General features: G+C 42.5%; 2 protein-coding genes across 4 annotated transcripts; one reads left to right on the top strand and one right to left on the bottom strand.

The window, feature by feature from the left end:
* Nucleotides 1–72: 72 nt before the first annotated feature.
* On the bottom strand, nt 73–18,029 carry GEMIN5 (gem nuclear organelle associated protein 5). Of its 2 annotated transcripts, none has more exons than XM_065029707.1 (28): nt 17,832–18,029; nt 17,516–17,670; nt 16,234–16,415; nt 15,357–15,508; nt 15,008–15,139; nt 14,684–14,816; nt 14,127–14,286; nt 13,318–13,530; nt 12,492–12,577; nt 12,305–12,399; nt 11,745–11,881; nt 10,855–10,928; nt 10,279–10,460; nt 10,043–10,182; nt 9,408–9,579; nt 8,935–9,162; nt 8,307–8,420; nt 7,736–7,864; nt 7,124–7,219; nt 6,707–6,844; nt 6,023–6,170; nt 5,783–5,902; nt 4,711–4,921; nt 3,848–4,105; nt 3,037–3,199; nt 1,850–2,426; nt 1,344–1,440; nt 73–695 (listed from the first exon to the last, which is right to left on the bottom strand). In XM_065029707.1, the coding sequence occupies exons 1-28, from the start codon at nt 17,977–17,979 to the stop codon at nt 537–539; spliced, it is 4,599 nt and encodes a 1,532-aa protein (XP_064885779.1). In that variant the 5' UTR covers nt 17,980–18,029; the 3' UTR covers nt 73–536. The 2 variants fall into 2 exon arrangements, with proteins under 2 accessions (XP_064885779.1, XP_064885780.1); XM_065029708.1 differs by having other exon boundaries at nt 15,008–15,136.
* MRPL22 (mitochondrial ribosomal protein L22) lies at nt 18,006–25,375 on the top strand. Of its 2 annotated transcripts, XM_005503364.3 has the most exons (7): nt 18,026–18,134; nt 18,219–18,264; nt 20,338–20,473; nt 22,394–22,459; nt 22,961–23,038; nt 23,843–23,912; nt 25,095–25,375. In XM_005503364.3, exons 1-7 carry the CDS (start codon nt 18,107–18,109, stop codon nt 25,304–25,306), a joined length of 636 nt encoding a protein of 211 aa, XP_005503421.1. In that variant the 5' UTR covers nt 18,026–18,106; the 3' UTR covers nt 25,307–25,375. The 2 variants fall into 2 exon arrangements, with proteins under 2 accessions (XP_064885786.1, XP_005503421.1); XM_065029714.1 differs by lacking the exon at nt 18,219–18,264 and having other exon boundaries at nt 18,006–18,134.
* Nucleotides 25,376–26,586: the final 1,211 nt, after the last annotated feature.

Below are 26,586 nucleotides of genomic sequence, written 5' to 3'. Positions count from 1 at the left end.
AAAAACAGGGTTTATTTTTAATGCATTTACCCTTGATCGATACTAATTTCTAGCCATCAAATTAAATGCCAATTCCTGGTGGTAGAAGAGTTTATTTAAAGGAGGGAAAATAAACTCACGATGCTCTTAAGAACAATACTGGTGTAAGGGTCAGTTTGCTTAAAGAACCATTGCTTTTCCTGAGGGCAGCTACTCTTCCTCCTCTGCCGAAAGACTGACAGGGCTGCTCAAAACTGTCTCTTGTAAATTCCAAGGGCTTTCACTAGCCTAACTTCCAACAAATTAAAAAGAAATAATACAAGAATCCTGTATACAGTTCAAGGCCCAAACCTACTGCTTTTCAATTTTCTAACACAATCTCCTTCAGTAATAGTAGTCTGTGCCCACAAGGGAGTCTGTATAGAAACCTGATTTTTTGGGTAGTTTTATCCAAAACAGTCTTGAATAACCACAGCCATGGAAATAAGCCTTCACTTGAAGAATAAACAGCCTCGGTGTTAAGCAGCTCTAGGCAGCTCAAGGGCGACAGTTTGGTCTCAAAACGTCAAGAACCGCCTGCCAGCCTTTTCATAAATCCCGGCATTCCCGTGTTTCCTAAGGAGATCCGATGCCTGTTGGCGTAGCTGACGAGGGCAGTGGGATCCAGTGTGGAGGAGGACAAGGCAGCACTCCAGCACATCGGGGAACGGGAAGACCTGCAAAAAAAGGTACGTGATGTGATATCTACTCTTTCAATTGGAATTGTTCAGCTAGAACGATACTCAGGCTGCCAGGTCTAAAGACAAGTATCTTTGGAACAGATACTCATCAATCAGATGTATTTTTTCCTCTTCTACCAGTGTAATACCTCATGTTTAACTAAGTTTGTCCCCTCTTGCACAACCACCATGATTACCTTCAGTTATAGGCCAGGGAGCACAGGGGATGAGACAGCTTAGGAAACAGTGTTTTCGAGCTCATGATCTGTCATTTCTACAGTTCCTGATCTACAAAGGCCATTTTACACCTTAAATTCCTTATTTTGCTGTTTATCAAAACTGTTTTTGCATAAATAATTGGTAAATAACAAGAGGTTACGTTTAGAGTGCATGGGAGAGATTAATACACACTATCCCATTGAGTCCTCCATGCAGGTTTACTTACACTTTCCACTGCACAGAGAAAGTTATGCTTGAAACAAAAATAGTAGCTTGATGTTATGTGTCAATTCTCTCTCAAAATTGTCACAGGATCACAAAAGTCCCTGTTCCTTACTTTCTACATGAAAGGGGTCCTACAATGATGCTGCCCTTACAAAAAGGCTGTCTTGTTTCAGAACCACACTGCCTCTTCTGAAAACTTACCTTTAAATTGTCTGGAAATTCTGCTAGTTTCTGCTTTGCTTGTAGAAGCTGCTTCGTTAGCTCAGGGAGTGTAACTGGTTCCTTTACTTCATCTTTGCTGTCAAGAAAAGAGCAGGTGTCATGAGTAATTGTTTCGCTTAAATAACCAGCCAGCCTCCCCCCTGTACAGGGAGCACAGGAGAGGGCTGGGCAAGCGTTTGCCAAAGTCCCAAATAATTGTTCAACAAAGAGACACAACGCCTAGATCTGCCTGTCCTTTTCATTACGCTGCCCTATTTAATCACTGTATCAACACACCCTGTGTATCAGAAAGTTATCGAGCTGTTGTACGCCTGTGCAGGTACTGGTTCAGCTCCAGGGAAAAGCAAGACTTTTAAGCTGTGTGTTGAAGTGTTTCTGGGTGACAAGCTTGTCATTAGAGGCAATCTGAGCTAAACAAGAAATTTGCCGCAAAAATACTTAAAGAAGCAACGCTTGAAATCATTCCTTCATGTTCTGAAGCTTACCAAGTCAGCTGGCTGCTGTCAGGGCACAGTTTGTCTGATTCGGTCTCTGAACTCTGCTGCATGTTGCTTTCCTGGGTGCTTCCATTTGTGCTTTCCTGGAGGTTATTCCTCTGCTGCTGATGCTGGTGGATCATATCTGCTAAAATCTGCTGGACCTCAGCTATATCTCTCTGGGTGTTCTGTAAAGCAGCAATCTCTTCTGAAAGAAGCACTTTGCAGCCATTCAGTTTGGACTGACTGTCTTCCAAATACAGTGAGCTAGTTGTCGAGTCGCTTTCTGTCTCACACCTACAGATTTCACTTGTAGCGCAGCGGTTTTCATCCATCTCGGCTGCAGTTTGATCAGGAGTTTCTTCAGGGGAGCAGTGACTGGAAATGTAACTTTTCTCAAGAGCTGTCTGCTCACTGGGACACGGCCCAGGATCCAGAACAGGCTTTTGCAGGACAGAGGAGTCTTTGGGTGGGTTCCACCACAGGTCATAGAGCAGTCCATAAGCCACAAAGCCCTCTAAACTTCTGCAAGCGTCCATGCTCTGAGAATTTGTGCTGTCCAGTTTGTGTCTCAGGTTATCACAGCCTACAAATAAATAAAGGATTACAAATCATATATGCAAATTTCCAAAGAACAAGACCAGATTCAGGCTGTCCTGGAAACCCAACCAGGGATTTACTCAGAGGCTGGCAGAATGGCACAGGAAGCAGAAAAGCAAAGGCAGACACCAGACATCTTTGGCATCTGTTCTAGCTAGCGTGAGACTGCATGTTCTCATCATCTACAGCAAACTTCCTTGGTCCCAAGCTGCGCATCAGGATATTCACATGATCAAGAGCTGCAAACTAAATGCGCTGCCTACTCTGCAGAGAATGAAGGGAAGGGCATTTGGAGTGATTTGTCACTATGAGATGAGCACAGCTTTCTGATGTTCTCATCTCTTACAGAACAGAATTTACTCAGTTTCCCAAATCACGACACCAGTTGACACTGCAGAGCTTCCTTCCACAGTCAGGAATTCTTATTGCCCAAGGGCCACTGCACGAGCCAAATTCCACAGGTTTCCATATACGTAGGTATGTCTTGCTCCTTCCAAACATTATTATGCCTTGTAGTAAGTACAGCTGTGTGTTGATTAATACAAGGAAGATCCTCCTATCTGTCAGTGCCAGAAGCTACACAAGAAAAGACTCACCTTCGGGAAGGATAATGCTGCAAATCTCTTGCATCAGAGTGAAATTACCAGCATCATAACTGCGGGTCACAGCTCCAAGAATACTTTTCACTGCCTCATCCCAGGTAGCAGTGTGAGAACTCAGGGCTGCAAGGGTCAGGTCATGAGAAATATGGAAAAGCACCTGCAGGAAGCACCACAGAGCATGAGTAATTATTAATTTTACTGCAAAGTATGAATTACTCACAGCTTATGACCATTGTGGAAAAGACCAGAAGCATATGACTTAACCAAAAGTAATTTTAAGGACAAATGCACCTTGCATAGTCTCCTTCATGCAGGAGATAGAGCAGTTTTACATTACTTGTAACGGTGAAATCAGCAGCTGTGCGTGCATGTGTCCTGCTGAACAGATGAGAAGTGGGAGCACATCGTGGTCAGTGACCCCCTGCAGAAGCACCAGCCTGTGAGCAGACCTTCTGAACTCCAGGATATTTAAACAAGCAGCAGCGCTGCCCCTCTCCTGACAGTTTGACATAAAACCCTGAATCACTGCGGGCACTACTCAGCTATGCCCATCGCTCCCACCCGCTCAGCACATCTCAGTGCCCATCACTGACACTGTGTCTGTTCCTACCCTGCGCAGAAACAAATTTTGTGGCTATGCAAGCTGTCCCAGCTGCTTATCATCTACTTCTCCCAGCCTATAACCTGCAGCCGGGTGCAGATGTCACTTCCATGGGAATAGCTGGCGCAACACCCCAAAGGAGCTGTATTTTACTGCATATGCCATAGTAAGCCTTAGTGTGTGTACAGATCTAAGTCCATTTACCTGCTTTGGGTGGGCGTTGCTGGTCGAAGGAGGATGCTCAATACTGCGTAGCTGTTCCCGTGCACCTGTGGCTTGTTGGGTGGTGTCCATGCCCAGTGCATTCTGCCACACTTCTATCACCATGTCAAAAAACGAGACGTCTCTGTTCAGCTCCCAGCTGTGGTAACAGGGAGGCACGGGGCTCTTTTGGTCACAGGGATTTCTTTCACTAAGGCGCTTGCAAAGCAGTTCGTTAAGACAGAAGACAAGTCTTTGTCCCTTTAAAAAGAAGGGAAAAAAAAAGACCACTGAAGTGATGCTAAAACAATCCCTTACTGACCACAGCCAGTGGACAAATTTAAGAACATCATGGCTGGTAGCAGCTTGCTGGTGACAGACTATTCACAACTGCAGCTACCAAAGAGCAGTGCTGACGGATTTAGAGATTCTAAGGTCAGAATGAAACCTCAGAGCAAGCTAAGGCAGCCTTCTGCTGCTCGCTCCACGTGAAAATGAATTTCTGAATTAAGCCTCCAGGAGATGGACGTACAGTTAGCTCAACTGTTCCTTTAATGTAAACAGCAAATTCTTTCCCTCACTTCATTCTTATGATCAGTATTACATACTTTAAAAAAATCCCACTTTTCTCAACTACCTCCCAGATAACTAAGAGCGAGCCCATGTGCCTCCCCACCATGGGCCTTTTGCCTCTGGAAAGGCACATGCTTTCCCACAGGTCACTGCGATAAACTTCTAGGAAGGTATTTTGAGGCAAAAGCAGCTCAAAGGACTACCTGTGGACTATTAACATATGGGAAGTGGTGCCAAGTTAATCTGGAGAGAGACAATGCTAAAGAAAGCATAAAGAAAACAACTAGACTCACAAATAAAGTTTTATGTTGCTGAAGGACTTCCTGAGCTCCCACCCAGTTCCTGGATAACAGCAGGTTTTGGGCACATCTGAAAGACAAATTTGCCGACAACTCCTCCTCTCCGGATATCAGCGCAAGCTCAGCAGCAGTTCTAAGGGATGTGACATCCCCCTTTTTTGCCAACACCTTAACTGCATCATAGGGTGAGGAAGCCCCCAAATAACTAAAAAGAGATAAGAGCAAATCACCTTGATTAGTATTAAGATACTGTTTTAAAATTGTATGACAACACAATAGCACAAACATACAGATGAAGATAAACCTGCATCTTCCATGGATTGTCAGAGCTCTCATCACTTACAGACAGATGGCGCCTGATCTGATGCAAAGCTACAAAGGGGAAGTCACAGAGCCTAATAATCTGGACTGAAGTCTCTGGTGGTGTGCACACCATGCATGGCTTCAATAAGAAATGCATAGATTCAAGAGACTGAGGTTATATGCAGTAGTTTATCCATAATGTGTTTCTCTGGGCTTCATCTAAATCCTTTCACAAGTGTGAATACGCCCCAAAATGCCAGAACTAAAATCAGCATCACGGAAAGTTCACTACTCCAGCCAAAATACTTCAAGCGTTATTAGTAATGTTGGTAGTCAAAATTTGAAACACTCTAGTTGGAGGAGGATACCCCAGTGATGATGGTATTAGCTAAGGCCTCAGGAAAACCCAGATGAACTGTTGCCCTGCACATTGCCACTGGAAAGGTTGGAAACATCACAGAGTCTTTTTTGTATAAATCCTAATCTTAGTCTTGCTAGGCTAGTTTTCAAAGAAGACCTCCAGTAATGTCTATGGAAAGGGACGGCTCTTCTGCAGTACAGGGATTGGACCTTCTGCTCTGAACCACCCTCTGGAGCTTCTTTTCCCACCTACATTAGAGGGAGTGTAGTGAGATCAGGCTCAGAAAGCACCTCAGACAAATAATGACCAGACCAGTTAAGAGATTTGAGCTGCTAAAAAACACAAGAACCCTCTTCGTTTCAGGCCTGGAATCAGTTCTGTCTTCTTTCCAGTGACACTCACCATTTGGCAGCCATGGAGTAATGACCATCTTTCTCTAACAGAGCTGCCCAAGTGGTGTAGAGATCCTTCAGAATTGGATCTTCTGGACGCAACCTGGCCTTGGCAATTACAATTGCTTCCCTAATGCACATAAGAGAAACCAGGTAGAAAAGTTAATTGACTGTGTACAAAAATGGAACCAAAATGTCAAATCTACCCCCCTAGAAAATGAGCAAATCCTAAACAAAAATATACAGTAACCTGTAAAAATTATTCACTTTCAAGAGCTCCACAGCCTCATACACCTTGTGGATGGACAGGAGGTGGGTGGCAGCCTTCACATATTGCTCCTGAAAACACAGCTGCTTCGCAAAGGCTTCCACTGTCAAAACCCACGCCTGATAGCCAACTGCAAAAGAGAAGACAATACAATTGGAGGCAAGGTTTTAAAACTGGAAGAATTCCTGTGGGATGATCATCACTGGTTCTTTCAACATGTACCTCTTCTCTACCCCAGATTAGTTTCTTGGTTTTTAACCATCCTGATACAAGTCACTGAGGAAATGAAACAGGGCAGTGCTGGGGCTTGAATGCGACTGTAGGACTTCACTACCAGTAAAATAACCTAAAGGCATATTTGAACTAACAGCGACCTGGCAGGACTGCTACAAACAACCAACTTTGCTTGGAAGGATGGACCTGCTCCTTCAAGAAAAATCCCAAAGGAAACCACTGTGTTTCCTGCTATCCCAACCTAAGGGTGCATGTGGAAACGTTCAGGTCTCTGTAATAAATAGGATATATTTTGTGTTTAATTTTTGTTACTGGGCAGTTAAAGAAGCAGTTTCCTTCCAGTGTGGAACAATCACAACTTTCCAACCCAGAACAACCAATTACCCTTGGCAGCTAATTCCATCTGCTCATGTGTTCCAAGAACAAACGTACCCATGGGTGAGATTGCCACCAGCTGGTCTGTCAGCTCTCCCCTCTCAGCAGCCGCCTGGAGAACACCCTTCATATCTCCCTTCCACAGCATGAGCTGCTGAAAGAGCTCTGGATGCCCGTTCTCCAAGTGATGTTTTCCTGTTGGAAGCAAACACACTTCCTATCAGCACAAGTGCAAGAGCATTATTTGCCATAGTAAAACAACTTGGCTAAAGTCAGATTATTCATGCTTAAGATATTGCAGGTTTACTTCTGAGAGATCTAAAACTATTTGGGAAAAATATGTCTTTTCACAGACCCGCAGTATACTTTAATCCATGGTAAAGAAAACTGAAGTGTTTTTCCCCATTTGTTTTCTCCTTGAATGTAACAGTTACAATGGACATGTTGTCACAGTGGATTCATTACTCCATTTACCTTCCACATCAATCATCTTGTGCAGAGAAGCCCTGTCTGTGAACAGCCCCAAGTGGATGTGATCCTCCAGGTCAGGGGACACATCTTCATTATTATCTAAACCAGATAAAGAGAATGAATATTTAAGATTTGGTACAACACTGGGAACTGGGACCTGTCAAGTCACTGTATCACTTCATTACACTCAACTGTTGGCAAATACTTGTGTCTTCTAATTTCTTTCCTGTGTAGCAAATTTAACAAGTTCTCACATTTGCAGATCAACAGTTATAGAGTTTACAACTAAGTTTGAATAGAAGGACTGTGCTTGTGCAGAACATTTATTCTAAATCAAACACAGCATGTTTCTTTGCGTACTCTAAGGAACAATCCTGTGAGAATACGAACATCTCCCTCATGGCTTATTTTCTCCTGTCCACATTATACTCAAAACCTGCCTGGAGTGGCTACAGTGTGCTGAAACACTGCAAGAGAAATTAGATGAGAGACCACAACTAGTCACACACTTTGATAAAGGAAAGGATTTAAAAAAATAACACCTAGTGGTCAAAGTCAAGTCCTTGGACACATGCTTTGAATACTACCCTCTAAGTATTTTAGTTTTAGGCTAACCTTTGGTTTTTAGACATGCAGCCAGCCTCAAACAGTCCTCATGCAATTCATCTTTTGATCTGTGATCCATGAATGTGCTGAAGGGTAGAATGGAACGAGGCTTTCTCTTCTTCAGAGTTGCATAAGAAGCTGAAAAATCAGGGACATTTTAGCCACTGCTGCACAGTTGCAAGAGTCTCCTACAGCAGAGCTCTCCAACATATTCCAACCCCCTCTCTTCCTCAGGAAAACCAAAACCAGATGCTCCAGTGCCACATTTATATCTGTTATGACAAGTCTGATGTTTGAATACTGATCACTTTGCCTATTTTTCTGCCCATCTTGCCTGGAATGAAACTAGCAACTAAGAGGTAATATCAAAGCCCACATTAAACAGCTACTCAATTGACCTGACAAGCACGGCAAAGAAAAAGAGAAGCAACTTAAAACATTTCAGAGATTTCAAAAGCACACTCTTCTTTCTACAGCACTTATTTGGTATCAGGTTAGGAAGGGAAGCTGCAAACACAAGTCTAGGATGATGAACTCTGCCTTGACGCAGGACTCTTACAAGTCCCTGAAATGTACTAACTTGGTTTTTCTTTAGGTAGATCCTTTTTCACAGGAGTGGCTTTCTGGGTCACAAAAGGCTTTGGCAAGCTGAATGAAGGGTGATCATATGCAGATGAAGATGTATCCTTGGATACTGTGGAGTTAAGTGATAAAAAAAGGAAAAGCAATACATGGAAAAGCCCATAGCAGAATATTTGACATGTTCACATTCTATTAGATTAATTTCAAAATACAAAGAAACCAAACTTTGCTTTGCAATAGAATTTAGTAGCTTTTTAGGGAAAGGAGATATTAAGAAAACACTACAGAACTGTCAGAAAGCTAAATTAAGATGTCAACAAACACTAACAAAGGTCCATGAGTATTTTAAGATTTATCAGCAGAAGGCAACACTGATCAAAAATGACATTATTTCACGCCAATGACAGTACCTTTGTTCATCAGGCCAGAATCTTCTTATTTAAAGACAATTAGTCCCAAACTAATCTAGAAAATTATGAAAGGCATTCCAGAACAGTATTTCCTTCAAGTGGACTATTTCAATAAAACCACATTATGAGAAAATCTGCATGAAAACATTAAACTTGGTGATGCTCTGAAGACTAAACAGTTTGGGAACCATTGAACTAAGAGGATTTGATTATTACCAGTTGTGGAGACTTTATCAGGCATCTCTGCCTCCTGAGCTTCTTTTTCCCCTTCATGGTCCGACACTCCGTTTTCCTCTAGTAACATTTCCTTCATGCTCTCATCTCCATTCGTGGCATCACTTAGATCCTGCTTGGCTGGACTCTTTCCTATAGGCTTTTTCTTCTTCTTGGTTTTGACTTTTGGTTGCATACTTCTTTTTTTCTCTAATTCTATGCTTTTTTTGCCTGTAAAAGGTTGGAAAGGTTACCCTGATACTATCTGTAGAGATTTTTAGTGTATTGGTTGGCTGTCTCTCAAGATCAACATTTAGTTTCCAAATACAATTCAATTTACACCTAGACGGAGTTTATTCCTGAAGAGGTAGCAGGCAGATCTGAATTCAACATAAAACCAGAAAAATATACCACGGCAATGTGGCCACCCTCTATTTCCCAGCTCCAACAAGGCTCTTCTGTTAGAACACACTTACCCTGAGGAGGCCGTGTATGCTCCTGCTTTGAGATGCACCATTTGTGAACAGAAAAATCATCTGCCCCTGTATAAACAGAATCTGGGTCCACTGGTGACCACTGGACACTCAGTAGCCGGCCCTGGTGCCCTCGGTAGTTGCAGAGCGGCTCTTCCTTCATAACATCCCATACCTTATCAACAAGAAAGAAATCCAATTACTCAGAAAGTCTCATCTTCCCCTAATACTCTGCATCTTCTCTTCAGTCATTTGCACCTGCAGGAGCGTCTCTTTTAGGGCATTTGCACAGGTACTTCAAATACCAACAGGCAAATGGAGAAAATTCAAGGCTCCCTCTGTTTGCATGGATACGTTTGCATAACATCTTTCTTTTTGAAGGATCCAAAAGTGCTAATATGCAAATGATAACAACTGGACTTACAAATCAGTTTGCAAGTTGTAAAAAAACATACGAATACCTCTGCATATCAGGTATCCAGAACGAGGAGATGGTAACCAAGGGTAAATCTACAGTAGTTCGGTAGTTTATCTCACAAAAGAAGCTTTGCTGTTTTATCAGCTTGGTTCTAAAACACTGCAGAATGGATGACTTGGAACTAAAATAAATACACTTCTGAGCGGCTGTGGAACAATACCTGTGCAGTTCCATCATAGCAAGCGGATACGAGTCTGCCCTCGTGGTGGGGGCTCCAAGAAAGACTTGTGATTTTAGCTGTGTGCCCAGCCAGGGTTCGAAAAGGCTCCGTTATTGTCAAAGGACTTTCTGAAGTGCTCTCTGAAAGAGAAAATGATCATGTATGGCAAGCACGACAAGGCAGGAGTAAACCAGAACAAGATGTCAAGACTTGGAATATAATCTGCAAACTGTTACCTACGACGCTCTTCAGATTATGGACATAAATGGTGGCATTGATGGAGCCTGAAGCTATCAAGTAACCCAGCTCTGGCTGGCTGCCATGTTCATGATGCCAACGAATAGCATTAATCAGCTTATGATGCTGCTGGATAGTGCAGAGCAACTTCAAGTTTGGCGCCTGAAATATTTCAATCGAGCTGAAATGTAAGAACAATGGTTTAAGAATTCCAGTAGTCAGTGAAAACGGGAATTGTGCTGTTATCCTGCATAAGCAGAATGACAGAACATGAAACAGAGTAACTGAGGTTTTTTTTCTGGATTCAACTCAAAGCCTCTTTTAGTATATCCGTAAAAGCGCATTTCAACCATGAATGGATCCTTGAAAAATAATTTAACATGGTGATGTGGATCCGCCATGCCCAGAGCAGCTAAATCAAGCAACAGCAAGGAATGCTGTATTCTCACAGTTCAAATACATCAGCAGTGAAAGAACAGAGACAAACCAGGGCAACAAAAAGTACTTTAGATTCAGTACAGTGACTCTGGTCAGGATCAGCACATGCACAGCCTTAACCTGTGACTGAAACATACCCGTCTTCATTGCCAAGAGCCAAGAGTTTGCCATCTGGTTTCCAGCTGATCTCTGTACGTGCCGGCAGTTTGTGCTGTAGAAAGAAGGCACAAGTATTGCAAACAACTCTTAAATCTCTCTTGCATACATTCAACAGAGCAAGAATGGCAAGTGGACAGAGTTAGTCTGCAAAATGAAAGTCACAAAAGGGTCCATTGTGTTTTGTAGCAGTGCCGTAAGGTTGAGCAGTTAAGAAAGACTGAATTGATCCAAGAACCAGTGATTATTTTTATCGGTTCGGTGAAGTCTCAAAGGAAGTTTGTCTGGATTCCAACAGGACCTTGATGTTTGATCTGCTTATGTTCCTTGGAAAGACCAAGACATTGTAAGCAAATTCTATCATCTTTCAAAAGAAATCAAACTTTACTCGTAATTGTTTCTGTTATTTCTAATTCAGATGCAAGCTACTTACAATTTAGATGCATAAAATTGATTGTTTCATTGCCTGTGACATTAGTCTCTTAACCTCCCATGAGTTTTCTACTCAAGGAAGAAGCCAAAACCCAGCTGATATAAAGCAATATAGTTTGACTGACTTCAGTTTACTTAACCCGTTGACTGGTTAAGTAAATTACACAGTAGAAGAGTAACTGATGCCAGGAACAGATGTGCCATGTTGACACTGGGGGAAGAAAAGACCCTTTTCAGAGGCAAACACATAAACTGTTTAAATAGTTTGAGTCAATAAGTGTCTCTGAAGTTCATCTGTGGAGACTGCAGGTGTCAAATTCTGTATTTCATGCACATTCATCAAGAAGGCAAAATCAGAAACCTGCAACTACAAGGCCATAGAAACTGTGACATGGTTACCACAAATCCATAAAAAAAACCCCAAACAAATCGTACTCACTTTTATTGAGTTAGTGTCTTGGATGACTTTATTGATGTCATTTGCCTCTCCATTAAGCTTCCAGGGGTTGTGTTGAAAAACAATACCTTCCCCAGCACAACTATATAACGTTACAGAGGGCTGTTCACCTTCTCCTCCTATCCAACAAAGATAAAAAGCTAAATATACTCTGTTCTTCGTCAGTCTTACCAGAAGTGATCCCTCCCACTATATATCAAAACATTATTTTCAAAGGCTTGGATTGCCTGTGATCTGGCAGCAAGACATTCTCACAATGCAATCCCCTGAAAGGATCTCTCCATTGTACAATCCCTGCAAGCCTTAGCATTCCCTTTAAAGTTTGGTACTTATAAAACAAAAATCAAGTTGTGTAAGAAGAGTTAATGGAGCTGTTCTGTTTACTTCAATCTCTCACGGAGAACGCATTCTTAGCTGCTAGAAAGGATTGCTACCAAGCAAATAGGGCTCCTTTTCGTAAGAAAGGAGGGCACACCAGCTTCTTGGCATCTGTGTGCTCTGCATGGATGATCTACTTTGCCACAAGGTGTTAGAAGACTCACCAGCAGTCAGAGGAGGAGTTGGAGGTCCCCAGGCTAATGTGTACACGGTCTTCTTGTGGTAAGTACTGGATATCTGAGGTGGCTTATTCTTAGCGCTGGGCAGGAAGATAAAGAAGCAGGGGCAGTCAGATTTCACCAAAGGCCAAGCTGCAGGACCTGACACGAATGAATTTGAAAGCTTTCTTACCTGCTGGAGATGGTGTCAAATATGCCAACTTTTCCATCATCTGTTCCAAAAGCCAAGCAGCCTTCCTTAGTTGGATGCCAGGATAACTGCAAGCAAAATAAAGAGACCCATAATGACACAAACCACGGACACTTTATTTCTAAATAATAAACAAAAAGAAAACATTGAAACTGATGAGCAAACACCATCCCTTATACCCACCCTTCCAACTACAGCCACTTGATTTGATCCCTTTATGAGTATCAGAGGCTCTCCTCCTACCGGCTATCCTGGGATGAGATAAAATGGACTAAAATCATTCAACTACTACTTTACATCTACATTACAAAACAGAAGTGGAGAACATTGTAGGATGGTGAGAAGACTTCAGGTGTGAACAAGAATAACGACCACGTTTTAATGCTGGCAGTGATTTTAGCAGACAGTAGTCTCTGGCAACCTGGGCAAACCCAACCTGAAGACATCCACGTTGTTTTTTGTGCCTGTCAAATTTCCGAGCAGAGCAAGGGAAACCATGGATGAAGCAAGGAAGGATCGCAAAGGAGAATAAAAGCAGGAAAATAATGTAACAGCCAGCTGGACTTTGGCTGATTTTCACTACATGTAATACAAGCACCTAGGACTGTAAAAAAGTCTAAAAATTTATTGCTGGACTCTAAAATGCATTGTATATGGAAACAATCAAGTACAAAAGGAACGATTTGGCTTTATAGATTTTTAGTTGGGAAAAGCCTTCAGAGTGAAAGATAAATGTTTTTCAAAGAAAAAAATGGAGTGAAAAGAAGAAAAGAGACAAGAGCAAAAAAGGAAACAAAAGCACACTTACGGCTGTAACCTTGGACTTGATGCTTTGCCAGAAGGTTTTAACATCATAGATATTGTTCATCGACAAAGTATTCCACACCCGGATCATGCTGTCCCCAACCCCGATGGCAAGACAGCCTGTGTCCACAGGGGAGAAGGCAAGACTATAGACGAACCCCCCAAGCGAGGGCATGGTCCAGCTGCAATCGAGAGCCGACAGGTCCCAGCACTTCACCTGAAGAATATTTAAGGAACAAGGAACAGTTAAACGTATTGACTGGTATGACAAGGAAAAAACAAAGCATCAGTGAGATGAAAAATCAAAGCATCAAATTGACATAGTATGTGACCTGCACCCAGAGGATCACAGGTCACAGACAGGGCTGCAAGAGTTGGAAGAACGGCCAAAGTTAATATATTTTAATACTATGGTCCTCTTCTGACTTTGAAGTAGGAGGCACTCTGCTGCCTGTAAGAGGCAGTGGTTTTTTTTAAAGGATGCTTTAGTTTGTACAAGTGAATCACTTTAAGAAGGAAAAATAGGCCTTTTTAAAATAAAACATACCGGAAAATGAGAGGGTAAACTCCCTTTATTAATTAGCATTCAAGTCCAGAATATTGTTACCATTCTCTCCATGGCAAGAGCTTGACCTTATAAACTAGCAAAAATATACACAACCTCTGCTCAGAAAAAATTTTACACAATTATGTTATAAAATGCTACAATAGACCCACTTTAAGAGCAAATTGTAGCCCTGAAAGGGGTACCCTCACTCAGTCAAGCTGTATAGGCACTGCTATTTCCATGTTAATTTTATAAATGGTTCTTACATCTCTGTCCATTGAAATGGAAAAGAGGAGCTCTTTGTCTTGGCACTTCACAGAACTCAGATTAAACACAATGCGGGAGTGATTTTGTCCTTCTGAAGATCCCAGAAGCGTCCACTTGCGTTTTCCAGGTTGGGTCAAATCCCAGAGAAGCAGTTCTCCTCTGCAAAATTTATAGCGTGTCTTTCATTTTTCACTTAAAAACAATAATGTAGGCTATATATGGGCTGTATTACGTGTAGACATACTGCTAGACACACATGCACAACCACCACCCTCCTGACAATACCCATGGTTAACCACACTGAAAACTGACATGTCATTTTTTCTTCCATTAGATGAGCAAACCTACAATTAGTACCAATGTTCAATACTCAGATTATCAGAGAAATGACACGACAAATAGTAGTTTTCTACTACCAAACTCCCACATTAACTCTTGGCCTGTTTTCTCTCCAGTCATCCCAGGCAGGAAGGGGGTGTCAAGGTTTCCTACCCAGTTCTTCCTGAAGTATCACTGCAGTTACAGGCGGTACCCGGCTGCTGTGTGCCCTGCTTACCCAAAAGAGCTGGATACAATTTCTGTGGAACGACCAGAAGGCCAGTGAACAGTCAGCCAGATGCGCTCTTTAACAGCGGGATCGATGGCTCCACCTCTTCTTTTTGTGGGTGGCAACTTCAAAGTCATTACACCTACGGAAACCAGAGGGATCATCCAGACCGAGTATGTCAAAATTCTCTGAGAGTGAATGAAATCCTGCAAATCTGAAGCTTTACGTACGCTTTTCATGCTTTAAACTATCAAGTTAGCAAATGAGGGCTGTGGTTAGAGAACTCTTCCGCCATACTGTTATTGTTTATCTCACATTATTCATCTTACTTACTTCTGCCTCTAGTACAGCTCCATATTCGTATGGTCTGATCTTTGCTTCCCGAAGCCAGATAACAACCTTTCTTCGTGGCTGTGTCCTGTGTCAGCTCCCCGTTTGAAACTTTGACTTCCTCTGAAGGAACTACTGAACACCATTGAAGTCACGTTATTATACTTTAAAATTCAAAGCCTTACGAAAATTAACTGAAAATATATCGATTTGCTTCAGAACATATTTTATTGAGCTTATCAATTGCCTTTGCATACCTACTGACTGACATTCTGTAAGGAATGCAGTTCTCTAGAAGGACATTTACATGAACTAAAAATGACTTCACAAATGTTTAATCACTTCTACACACCTTGGAGCTCATCATGCCAGGCACATAACCTTTCTTCGCCAGGCACAGGGCACCAGGCCAGGCAATGTATTTCATCATCATGGCCTCTTAGCCGATGAAGTACTTCTCTTTTCCTGCTGATATCAATTATAACCACCATCCCATCCTTGTAGCTAAAAACAGAGACTTCAGTTAATGAAGAGATTCTTCAATAATAATATCTGACTCGATTTCTGAGCTTTTTACCAGGATCACTATCTCCGTATTACAGACAGAGAAGCCAAATCATAAGCAGCAAGAGGAGCAGCAGACTAATGGTTCATTAGACCTCCAGTATAACACTGGTGTACCTGCAGCGGCCTTTTCAAGACATGCAATAGGTACATTTGGCTTCAAGAATGACACTAATTCATTAGTAATACAGCTTTCAAAGACCTGAAAAACTACAGTGGCTTTTATACTGGGAAAATCTTTCCCTTTACCACAAATCACTTTCATTCCTTCCCTTCTCCTTCAAGAGACCCATTAAGTGTAAAGGGCTTTCACGTTCCTGCTCTGCTCAATACAGTCTTGGGTATGTGAAGGACTGGAATTGCAGTGGATGACAAAGGATGAGTCAAACTGATAAATTCTCTTCAGATGAAGTCACTCATAATGCAACAAACACCAGTCAAGTCTCGTTAAAAAAATAACAGTTTTAGGAAACTTCAAAGATTCACACCAAACCTGGACCCTTACATTGTTATGGATTTCTGTGTCTTGCAGGTCTACCAAATCTAAATGTTTCTGAATTGTTGTATATCAGAAGAAAAAAAATAACCCTATAATTGTGTAGCAAAAATTCACAACAAGGTTCTTGCAGAAGAAGACTGGAAACCAAAACTTAATGAATATTTACCCAATTGCCACCAGGTTTTCATGGTGAGGTGAACAAGTGAGACAAAAAATCGTCCGAGGCTCTGGGAAGAACTGCTGGCTGTCACTTCTGTTGTGCCAGTAACAAACAACGACACCTTTTTCATCACCAGACACAATCAGATCTTTCACAAGGGGTGACCAGTGCAATGCCGAGATTGCATTCTGAAGAAAGAGAATGGAATACATTTAAAGCTGTATTACCATCATCTAGCACAATAACAGGCAGAAAATAATCTATGAGTACCCCTCAGCATCACATGAGTTAGTTCTAAAGTGTTTCAGTTCTTTTGGGCTTTGGCACAATGGACATATTTGCTGATATGCTGCCCCGAGTGACAGTAACTGTTCAAACGTCTGTTCTTGGTCTGTCCCGTTTGGAATAAGAACTTGCTGAAAAGATTTTAAGTGAGCTTGGTTAAGTGGCCATGAATATACACTATGAGCATCCTTGCTTACTGAGGCTTTGATGGTAACCAACAGCTCACTCAGATGATCATAGAATCAGAACAGTTTGGGTTGGAAGGGACCTTCTAAGCTCACCCAGTCCCGCCCCTGCCATGAGCAGGGACATCAGGTTGCTCAGAGCCCCATCCAGCCTGGCCTGGGGTGTCTCCAGGGATGGGGCATCCATCACCTGGGCAACCTGGGCCAGTGTCTCACCACCTTCCTTCTAAAAAATGTCTTCCTCATGTCTGGCCTGAATCTCCCCTCTCTTAACTTAAAACTATCACCCCCTCGTCCTATTTCAACAGGCCCTGCTAAAAAAGTGTGTCCCTACCTTTCTTATGGGCTCCTTTTAAGTACTGAAAGGTGCAATAAGGTCTCCCCGGAGCCTTCTCTGCTCCAGGCTGAACACCCCAACTCTCTCAGCCTGTCCTCACAGCAAAGCTGGTCCAGCCTCTGGTCATCTTGGCGACCTCCTCTGGCCCCTCTCGAGCAGGTCCACGTCTGTCCTGCAGTGAGGACCCCAGAGCTGGACCAGCAGCTGCAGGGGGGTCTCACCAGAGTGGAGCAGAGGGGCAGAGTCACCTCCCTGACCTGCTGCCCACGCTCCTTGTGAAGGAGCCCAGGACACAAGTGACCTTCTGGGCTGCAGCACACGTTGTCACCTCCTGTCCCATCACCTAACAACGCTGCAGCAAACAGCCAGAGGTGTTCAACGGCTTCAATTTCACCGGGTTTGAAATTCACCTTTGGACAAAGTACCATCACCCTGCTCTATGCCCAAGGCCTAAACCCCTTCCCGCCCGCTGGCCCCATACCTGGTGCAGCACGTACTCGGCCACCGGTGCCAGCCCCTCCGCGTCCCAGATCCTGACGCTCCCGTCGTCCGAGCTGCTGGCACAGAGGCTGCTCTGCCCGGGGCAGCGGCAGAACGCGAACCCCGAGATCCGCTCCGTGTGCCCGATGAGCTCCCCTGCACCCACAGCGAGACACGGACCCTCCGTTAGCGGCACCTCCCCGAACCCTTCCCGCCCAGGGCTCCCGCTGCCCCCCACGCAGAGGGGCGGCCCCGCGGGGCTCCTACAAAACGCGGGGGGACACGGAGGGGCCGCCGGTGGCGGGTTGTGGCGGTACCGTAAAACGTGGGCGCGGCGGCGCTGACATCCAGCAGGCAGACGCGGTGCCTCGCCGCGAAGCCGAAGAGGCGGCCATCGCTGCTGGCGTCGCTGCAGCGGCTGCTGTACCAGTTGGGCGAGGCGGGCAGCACCCGCACCCCCGCCATGGCCCCGGGCCGCGCTTCCCGCCCCACCGAGCCGCTCCGGGCGCTCCTGCCGAGCGCCGCTCACGCCGTCGCAAACTGCCGCAAACAACGCGCCTCGCTGCGCCTGCCGTGAAGCGAGGCGGGAAAGATGGCGGCGCGGTGGGCGGTCGGCGGCGGTGAGTGTGAGGGGACGGAGCGGAGCGCTGGTCTGGGGGGTTTCGCCTGTCTTTTTCCTTGCTCACTGTGATGCCGCCTTGCAGGTAGCGCCTGGGTGTCCGGTCTTCTTGGCTGGGCGCGGCCGGAGAGGTGAGTCTGGCTCTGCCGCGGTCCCGGACAAAGGCCCTTCCACGGGTGTCCCGGGCAGGGGACTCGGGTCTGGAGGCTCTGTGTGCCGCCTGGCTCCGCCGTCTTGTTGGCTTAAGCATAGGAGGTTTTATCTGAATATGAGAAGAAACTTTGCTTTGAGGGTGCCAGAGCCCTGAAACAGGCTGTCCAGAGAGGTTGTGGAGTCTCCTCTCTGGAGACATTCAAACCCGCCTGGACATGATCCTGTGCGATCTGCTCTGGTGAACCTGCTTTAGCAGATGGGTTGGACTGGGTGATCTCCAGAGGTCCCTTCCAAGCCCAGCCAGTCTGTGATTCTTTTTCTATCCCGGAGCTGTGGGGAATAGGTCGCTCTGTGCCTCTGTCTATTTACTTCAAGACCGGGGTACAATGGGGGTGTCTCTGTCCCCTGAGCCCTTTCTGTCAGGCATCGAGATTTCCTCAGGCTTTATGCTGCAGGTCACAGTAACACAGTAGCTGTTTCTGTGCTCTGTGTTTTCTCTATTCACCGCTCTTCTGTAGTTGCTGATTTTCCCCAGTCTGGAGGGATGACAGAGTTGTGCCGGGGGAGCGTTGGGCACTGCTGAGCCTGCCCCAGACTTCAGAAGAAAGGCTGATGTGGGTTCTCAAAGTGCAGAACTTTGGTCTCTGCCTGAGCCTGTGGAGCTGAACTACAGAGACCTGTGCCACTGAAGGGAGGAGAAACGGGCTTGTGTTGCCTGTGCTGTGCTTGCTGCCATGCAGCTGAACAGTCGCACACTACTTGTTTTGTTTTACTCAGTTCTTCTAGTCTGTGTGTCTCCCACTTAGTGCTTATGCATGATTCTTTCTAGAAAGATGCTCAGTTTTTTTCTTTCCTATCCCCCTTACCCATATACAGAGTACTTTTGTTTGTTCCTTATCACTGTTTTCTTTGGCTTACAGTGTAATTGCGTTCTCTTTCTTTTCCTAAAGTTATGAGATGTAGAGTTGATTGTGCATGAGGTTGGATTACTTTAAGATAGAGGGAATGTAAGTTTCCCTAGTTTCTTTAACGTATTGATGTGTTCTGCTAATATCAAGTAGACAATCCTTAAATTGCTGTTGCTTAAGTTGTTAAATTGCAAAATTATGTTTATGTGCTTGTCAGATATTTTCCTGTATTCATAAGTAATATAGTAATATGTCTGGTGATGACGAATTGTTGTCTTGAGGAATGCATTTTTTAAATATTAAGTAAATAAACAGGTTTCAATAAATACCCGAAAAAATATTCTACAACATTTAAATTTGTATGTTATGCTACTGCCTACTGATAGGGTGGGAAAACTTTAAAGTGTACAATGCCCTTTAGAAACTAATCAATGTGTTCTGTTTGCCAAATGTTTTGCACAGTTTGGCTACTCACACGAAACTGTTCAGGCCTTAGTAAAACTCAGGGTATCTGGTTTTGGTAGCTCCAAGTGGCTCTCCAGTACTGCCTTATCTAGTCAGCAGGGGGCAAAATGTAACTTGGTTTTTCTGAGTCTGAGGTGAGTGAACTGACTGAAAACTAGAGGTTTTTTGCTATCAGCTGTCTTATATTGACCCGATTGCATTTTTGAAAGTAGTTTAGAATATCTTCCCTTTCAAATATCAGAAGGGATGACTCGTCAACTTCTAATGCTGTTTTGGTACTCAATTCCTTGAAAGAGTAGAAATTTTGACTGCTAAAATTTTTGTTGATAGAGGTTAAATAAGGATTGGCTAATCTTGGGGAAGATAATGTAATGAACACTACATAAGAACAAGGAGGTGATTGTGTCTCTCGGTGTCCCCAGCTGGTCACAAAGTGTGGAACCTCATGCTACACAAATGTGACGTATGATTCATGGTTTGCCTCAGGAAGCCTGGGGCTTCTTGTTAAATTAAAAAGCCCTTTTAATGTAAACTGTAGAGGACTTGAACAGTTTTATTTTGTGAATAGTCAGATGTGTCAGTTCTGTTTATCAAGACAGGTAAGTTCACAATTTTGCAGGTAAGCTGGGCAGCAGCAAAGAACTTGTGTTCAGCAGCAAAACTGGTTTTGTTTTGCAGGTGGCGAGCAGCTGGTAGCGTTTTCCCTCTGTCATGTATCCACACCAGCACATCTCTGCAGAAATTTGGGAAGTGGGAGAAAAAGAACAGGATTGTTTACCCTCCGCAGCTGCCCGGAGAGCCTCGCAGACCAGCTGTAAGGATACACCTGTGAATTCCCTCACCTGTTTATGTTTAGCCATTTCTGAGCAGGTTGTCACTGTCTGTGGGTGACTCTGCAGGGTGCTAGTTTGATAGTTTTTTCATTTGTTATTTAAGATTTTAGTCAGTTTGGCATATTGTAAAAGTTAATATCACTTTGAATGTTTTCAATTCCAAATTATACTGGAGTTCCAGGTTACTTGTAGCTGATCACCTACCTAAGGTGTGATGTGAACTGCAAAGGAACCACCCTCTGTTTGTAGAAGTCTCTGGACTATGAAGAGGTAGAAGTGACCAAGAATGTATCATTATACACTCATTCTGTTTGTATGGACAGTAAATAGCTAGAGAAGATTGTGTTTGTATGGTTTCTGTGCACAAAGATGCAAATGTAACTTTCCTTGAGTATTAGGACTAGTGGTGCCTGTTTGTAGGTACAATAGCGTGCATGACCTTTTCACGTCTTAATTTCTTTGTGTTTTACATTCTCTGACTTCTAGTAACATGTTGCCTCTCGCTGTGGCCTGCCCTTAATCGAGCTATTCAGACGTTGTTTTCTGTCATAGTGCTTGCTTGAAATGGACTGAGAGGTTCTAAAGTTAGGTCAGGAGGGACATGTGAGTTGAATATGAGTGGCATATGATTGCAGGAGGGCTTTTTCTACAGTACGGTGGAATTGTTTCTTCAGTCTGTTGCACAATAACTTGTGTTTTACTAATCTGTAAACTGAAGTAAGAGTCTAAAACCTTTTTGTTACCTGTATGCTCAGTGTAGGGCCTTCTGCTGGCTGTTCAAGGCAACTTTTAGAAAAGTCACCCTAAGTAACATGCTCAGTTTTTTAAATGCAGTCAGAACAGATTAGTTTTTGATAACAGCAGGTTTATGCCTGTTTCTCCCTGTCTGTTATTGACCGTTCTATAACCGAGTAGTACAGTTAATGTGAACAGAGTGAGGCTCTTCAATTGAGTTGCTCATGAAAAATAAGTGTTGTATCTTTGATCACTGAAGGGATTATTCAGTGCTCCTTTCTCTACACCACAGCCTGGGAGAATTTTAGATGAATTCTTCAGTATTTCATCACTCTTAGGTGCTGATATTTTGGAATTCCATTTTTGCAATTGTTCTTCAGTGGGAATGCCTTGTGGCCTGTCAGGCATATTCCTCAGCAAAGTATTTGCATCTCAAAACAACAGGGGGTTTTGGATGCACACTTTTGTGGACCATGAGCATTTATTGCTTCTGTGAGTATTGTGGCCTAGAATGTAGAAACGCATGCTGTGTACTGTGCTAACTAATGCAGTGTATGTGAAAATGCAGTTACCAACCAACTCGCTTATCAAATCAGTTTTTCACCTGTTCATAAAGAATTCTGTCTCTTTCAAATTTGTATTTATGTTAAATTTTACTAGCTAGTTTTGGTCCCTGCTGGTACATTAATAAAATTAAATGGGTCTTTGGAGACAGCTCTTTATGCCAATCAAACTTGAAACCCTCTTCACTTCTGAAGAGCTAATGAAGTTCATTCTGGTAACATTGCTTAGTTGCTATCCCGGGAACTTGACAGCAGAATGATGTTTATCAGACCAAATGGGCACGTCAGTCTTAGACTGCTTCAAAAGATGGGGAGGGGGAAAGGAAAAGATCATGAAAAATCTTCTGATCATTCTTTTCAGGGACTTCTGTTTATAAACTAATTCTCATAAGATGGTATTAAAATGTTATGTGTGCTAGCTACTCTTTTTATTATGCTTTCAGTTCAAATGTCGAGGGCATGAATGATTTGGTATGTTCATGGTATAGCAGGGGGAGTCATATTTACTTAGTTCCTGGTAAGAATATAGATTGTGGAGCAGACATGTATGCTCCATTCTTGTTTTCACAGCAAAATTACTGGTCCTCTGTTTTTTGCATCTAGGAAATATATCACTGTCGGAGGGAAATAAAATACAGCAAAGATAAGATGTGGTATCTGGCAAAACTGGTGAGTAAAAAGTACTTTGTATTGTATTTGTTATAATGCAAAATTTAATCGCTCTATTTGCCCTACCAGCCTAGTTCAGTTACAATCTAATCAGCATCTCTGTAATAGAGTCCTGGGGAAGAGCCTCATCTGTGCAAGCGAAGAGTCATTTGTAGTTTGGTTTAGCTGCTTTATCCTAGTTTGCTCTCATATGTGTACTCAGGATCATGTGCAGATGATGCACTGTGGAAGAATTGTTGGTTTCTGTGTAGCAGTAGATGGCAAGGAGAACTTGAAAGGACGGTAATGGGCTAGTTTTCTCTTTAAGAAATAAAGGTTTTATCAAGGTTTATTCAATATTTAGCTCAGAAGTTCTGTATGTAAGCTATTACATCGAAGAAAGGGTATTTAAGGAAATCGAAGTCTTTTGATTTGCTCTTTATAATGGCAAAATAATTTAAATACTGTCTTCAGAACAAGAGGAGGGTAATACAGGATTTAACTTTAACACTTTGATTGCAGATAAAAGGAATGTCCATTGATCAGGCTCTTGCTCAGTTGGAATTTAATGATAAAAAGGGAGCAAAGGTGATCAAAGAGGTATGTAGTAGTATTCTTTAACACTCCTAGTTTCAAGAGAACTTTAAAATCAATACCTATCACCAGAAGTTTGCCGATGTTTCTGTTAAGCCTATTAGGAGCGCATTCAAGCGAGATACTGTTTGTTGTAGGAGCCATGTAATGTGAATATGCAGAGGTCACTTGTGCTGGCTGTTTTAACTTTTAATGACTATAAATTACATGTGGGTACCCTCTCTAACAAAGCTTGGTGTTAATGTCATGGTAAATAATGCAGAACCCTTGTCACTAACGGCTGCTACATCTGTATGTGCTTTGGTTCTTAAATCATAAGAGGTGAAGGATGTCATCATGGAAGGGACTGAGTTCTGTGAAGGCATGAAAGCTTTTTGTACACTTCAGTTGTTTAGAGTCTCAAATGACTCATTTTCTTGGCCAAAGCATTGATTTCTGGCATCATAATGACAAAGTATCCTGTATCAGGTGAAAATATTCAATGGCCAAAATTTGCTTTGCCTACTTTGGAATTTGTTTCTAGTCTGATGTCTAATTAGACAAAGGTCAATGGATGGAAGGCTGAACCATCTTTTCCTCTCCCTTTCCTTTCTCAAAAATGTAAAAAAGTTGTCCTGAAGCATTTCCAGTCTGTATGCAAAGAATATGCTTATGGAAAAGATGTCTGTCTTCTAATGATTTTGATCTCTATATAATATTTTTTTCTAAAACTGACTTACACTTGCAATTTCTTCCATGCTATATAAAGATAAGAAGTAGCATTGCTTAAATTCCTACTCAGTATTTCCATTTCTTTTCCTTTTGTTACAGGTTCTCTTAGAAGCTCAGGAAATGGCAGTAAGAAATCACAACGTGGAATTCAAATCAAATTTACATATAGGTACATTTTTTTTCTTACTTCAGTGCAGAAAAATGTCATCCTACCTTACGAAAAAGTTTCATCCATAAGGTTTTGTTGCTTCAAATCAGCAGAAATTATGAATAAAGTATAGTTTCTAGTAATCTAGGCATGTGTTTTGGACTCGCAGCACAACTGAAGTTGTGTGGTTGTTGAGCCATTGTTTTGTTGCGGTTGGTGTCTTACTGGTATTGTCCTGGCATCTGCTGCACATGTTGTGCTTCAGACACATTCACCTGAGGGTGGAGTTTCTGTTCCCAATGTGAAAAGAGAAGGTCCTGAAGGGAAAGATGCCTAACATGATTATGAAAGACTAGCCAACAAAAAGCAAAATGTTCTTACTTTTTAATGTTGCTAGTGAACATGGATGCTGGAAGCTTTGTCTGTAGCTGGTACTACTGGCTTTGCAGGGCTGGAATCTAAACTTGTCTTAAAACAGTATAAAAGTAAATTAATATTGATGGTAGACTTATTAAAATTCTTTATTACATGTGATTACAGGATACTCTTGTAATAAATACAGCACTTCCTTGCCTAGAGAAATGTTTATTTGTGTTTCTAAGCTCAAAGAAAAAAATGCTTATTTTGCCAAATATGGTATAAATGTTATTAAGCTGACCTCCTAAGCTTAAAGTAACCTGGGTTGTAGAGCAGATTTGATTAGAATTCTTTGGAGCCTTCCAGGCCTCTGCCATAAGAAGGTTTATCTACTAGTGCAGGACTGGATGTGTAGATAATGAAAATACCTATGATGAATGTAATAAAGGAGGAAAAATGAAGTCTGTAAGACTTTTCCAGGAATTCATGAGACAAACTACTGAAAATCAGTGGAATTAATATCACCTTCAGAAGAGCTATGTAATCTTCTAAGTTCTCAGTGTAGCCTCTTTTGGATTTGTCCTTTACTACATATCTATTTTTGTATACTTTCTAAATTCACTTTTCTGGTGCTCCTGAAGAGTGTTAATTCAACTCATGGGTTCCTCTGTAGCAGTAATCTGCTAAATGTAATAGAAGAAAGATGCAGGAGACAATCCCGAATAGAATTAACTTTTCATATGCAGTCATGAAAAATACCCTGACAAGACAGTGTTTCGGTTGCAGACAGGTAGTAGTTTATTCTTGACTGAAGAGTCCTCTCTCTCCCCTGCCTTTCTCCTTCAGCTGAGTCACTGACGGGCAGAGGCCGCTACGTGAAGCGGATTCGTTACCACGGCAAAGGCATGTTTGGCATCATGAACATCTCCAGGTGCCATTACTTTGTGAAGCTGGTGGAAGGTCCTCCTCCTCCTCCAGAGCCACCGAAGACTGGTTTTGACCAAGCAAAAGAATACGTGCAGCAGCTGCGAAGTAGAACCCTTGTTAATACACTGTGACAAACTTTTGTGACTGTATAGGTATTTCATGTTTGACAATGTAATTATATAAAAGAATAATTAAAATCATGCTTTAGTTATGTCTTTGCTGGAGCTGGATGATGCAAGAATGATCATAAGCTTTTTTTTCTTGTCAAGCCAAAGCTATGGAAGAATTATTGGAAAAGCAGGAACAAATGTTACTTTTTCTAAGTTACTCTGACCAGAGCATTCAATCTAGAACATACGGTGCTGTTATAAAGCATGTAAGGGACTGTGGTGTCCTTAAATTCATGCAGCTGTCTCTGTTATGTGTGGTTGGGTCTTTCATTATAAAAAATACGTGCGTGACAGTCACATTGCAAGATCAAGACTTGGACTAAAATTACTGAAATTTGACATCTCAGAGTAGCTGTGGCAGTGGAACAAAATGAGCAACGATAATAGTTGAGATTATCGTGCGTCGGCGTATGGTTTCTTTATCTGGGCCGTAATGCTCTTTCCTTGCAGCCTCAGTGTAGCTGAGGTGGTGTGAGGTGTTGTGTCTCAGAGGGGGGAATAGAGAAAGCAATAATCAAATTTTGACAGAGTCGGTAGGTGGCAGCGTTTAGTTTGTCAGAGAGGGAAGTGGCAGTGAACACTTACACCACACTGAAACTCTGCTCTTGATTCTGACCATGGCATTAATAGTCTGTGGAAACTCAGAATGGGCGACAGACACAATGTGAAAGAAAAGCTGCTCTTGGTGAAGAGTGAACTACATTATTCTGCATTGTCCAGAAACAAATTGCTTTTATAATGTTGAGGTGAGTAAAATGCTCAGTGTATTTAATATGGAATGGCTTGTTCCATATACAAATCAGGCTTTCAGTTCTCTGAAAACAATGCTATTTTTATCATTATTTTGAAGAGAAGACTGAAGTCAGTATGGGAAATTGCATTTCACCCAGTCAAGCTTTCAGCTCAGATGGCCAGAGATCATGAACGTCGACATAAAAAAAGAATGAGTGGTTACTTGTTTATGCCAATGTCTAATATTTATACCTTTGTTTTCCATGTTTGGAACAGTAGAATGGGAGATTTCTTACTTCATTTGGGTCTTTACCACACATACTAGTGGTAGCCTTTCTGATATGTGTTTACTTTGATCAGTACTTGAATGATGGCCAAGGGACAGTTCATATAAGGAAACAAATTGTCTTAATGAAGGTGGCATACAGCTGTTTCTTTTAGCCGCTCTTAAAGAGTGTTAGGAGATGCTGAAGTTGCACAAGGACATCGTGCATGACTCTGTACCATTA

The sequence above is a fragment of the Columba livia genome, chromosome 14 (genome assembly GCF_036013475.1).
Source record: "Columba livia isolate bColLiv1 breed racing homer chromosome 14, bColLiv1.pat.W.v2, whole genome shotgun sequence".
Classification (NCBI taxonomy): Eukaryota; Metazoa; Chordata; class Aves; order Columbiformes; family Columbidae; genus Columba; species Columba livia.
This window is presented reverse-complemented; position numbering and strand designations above follow the sequence as displayed.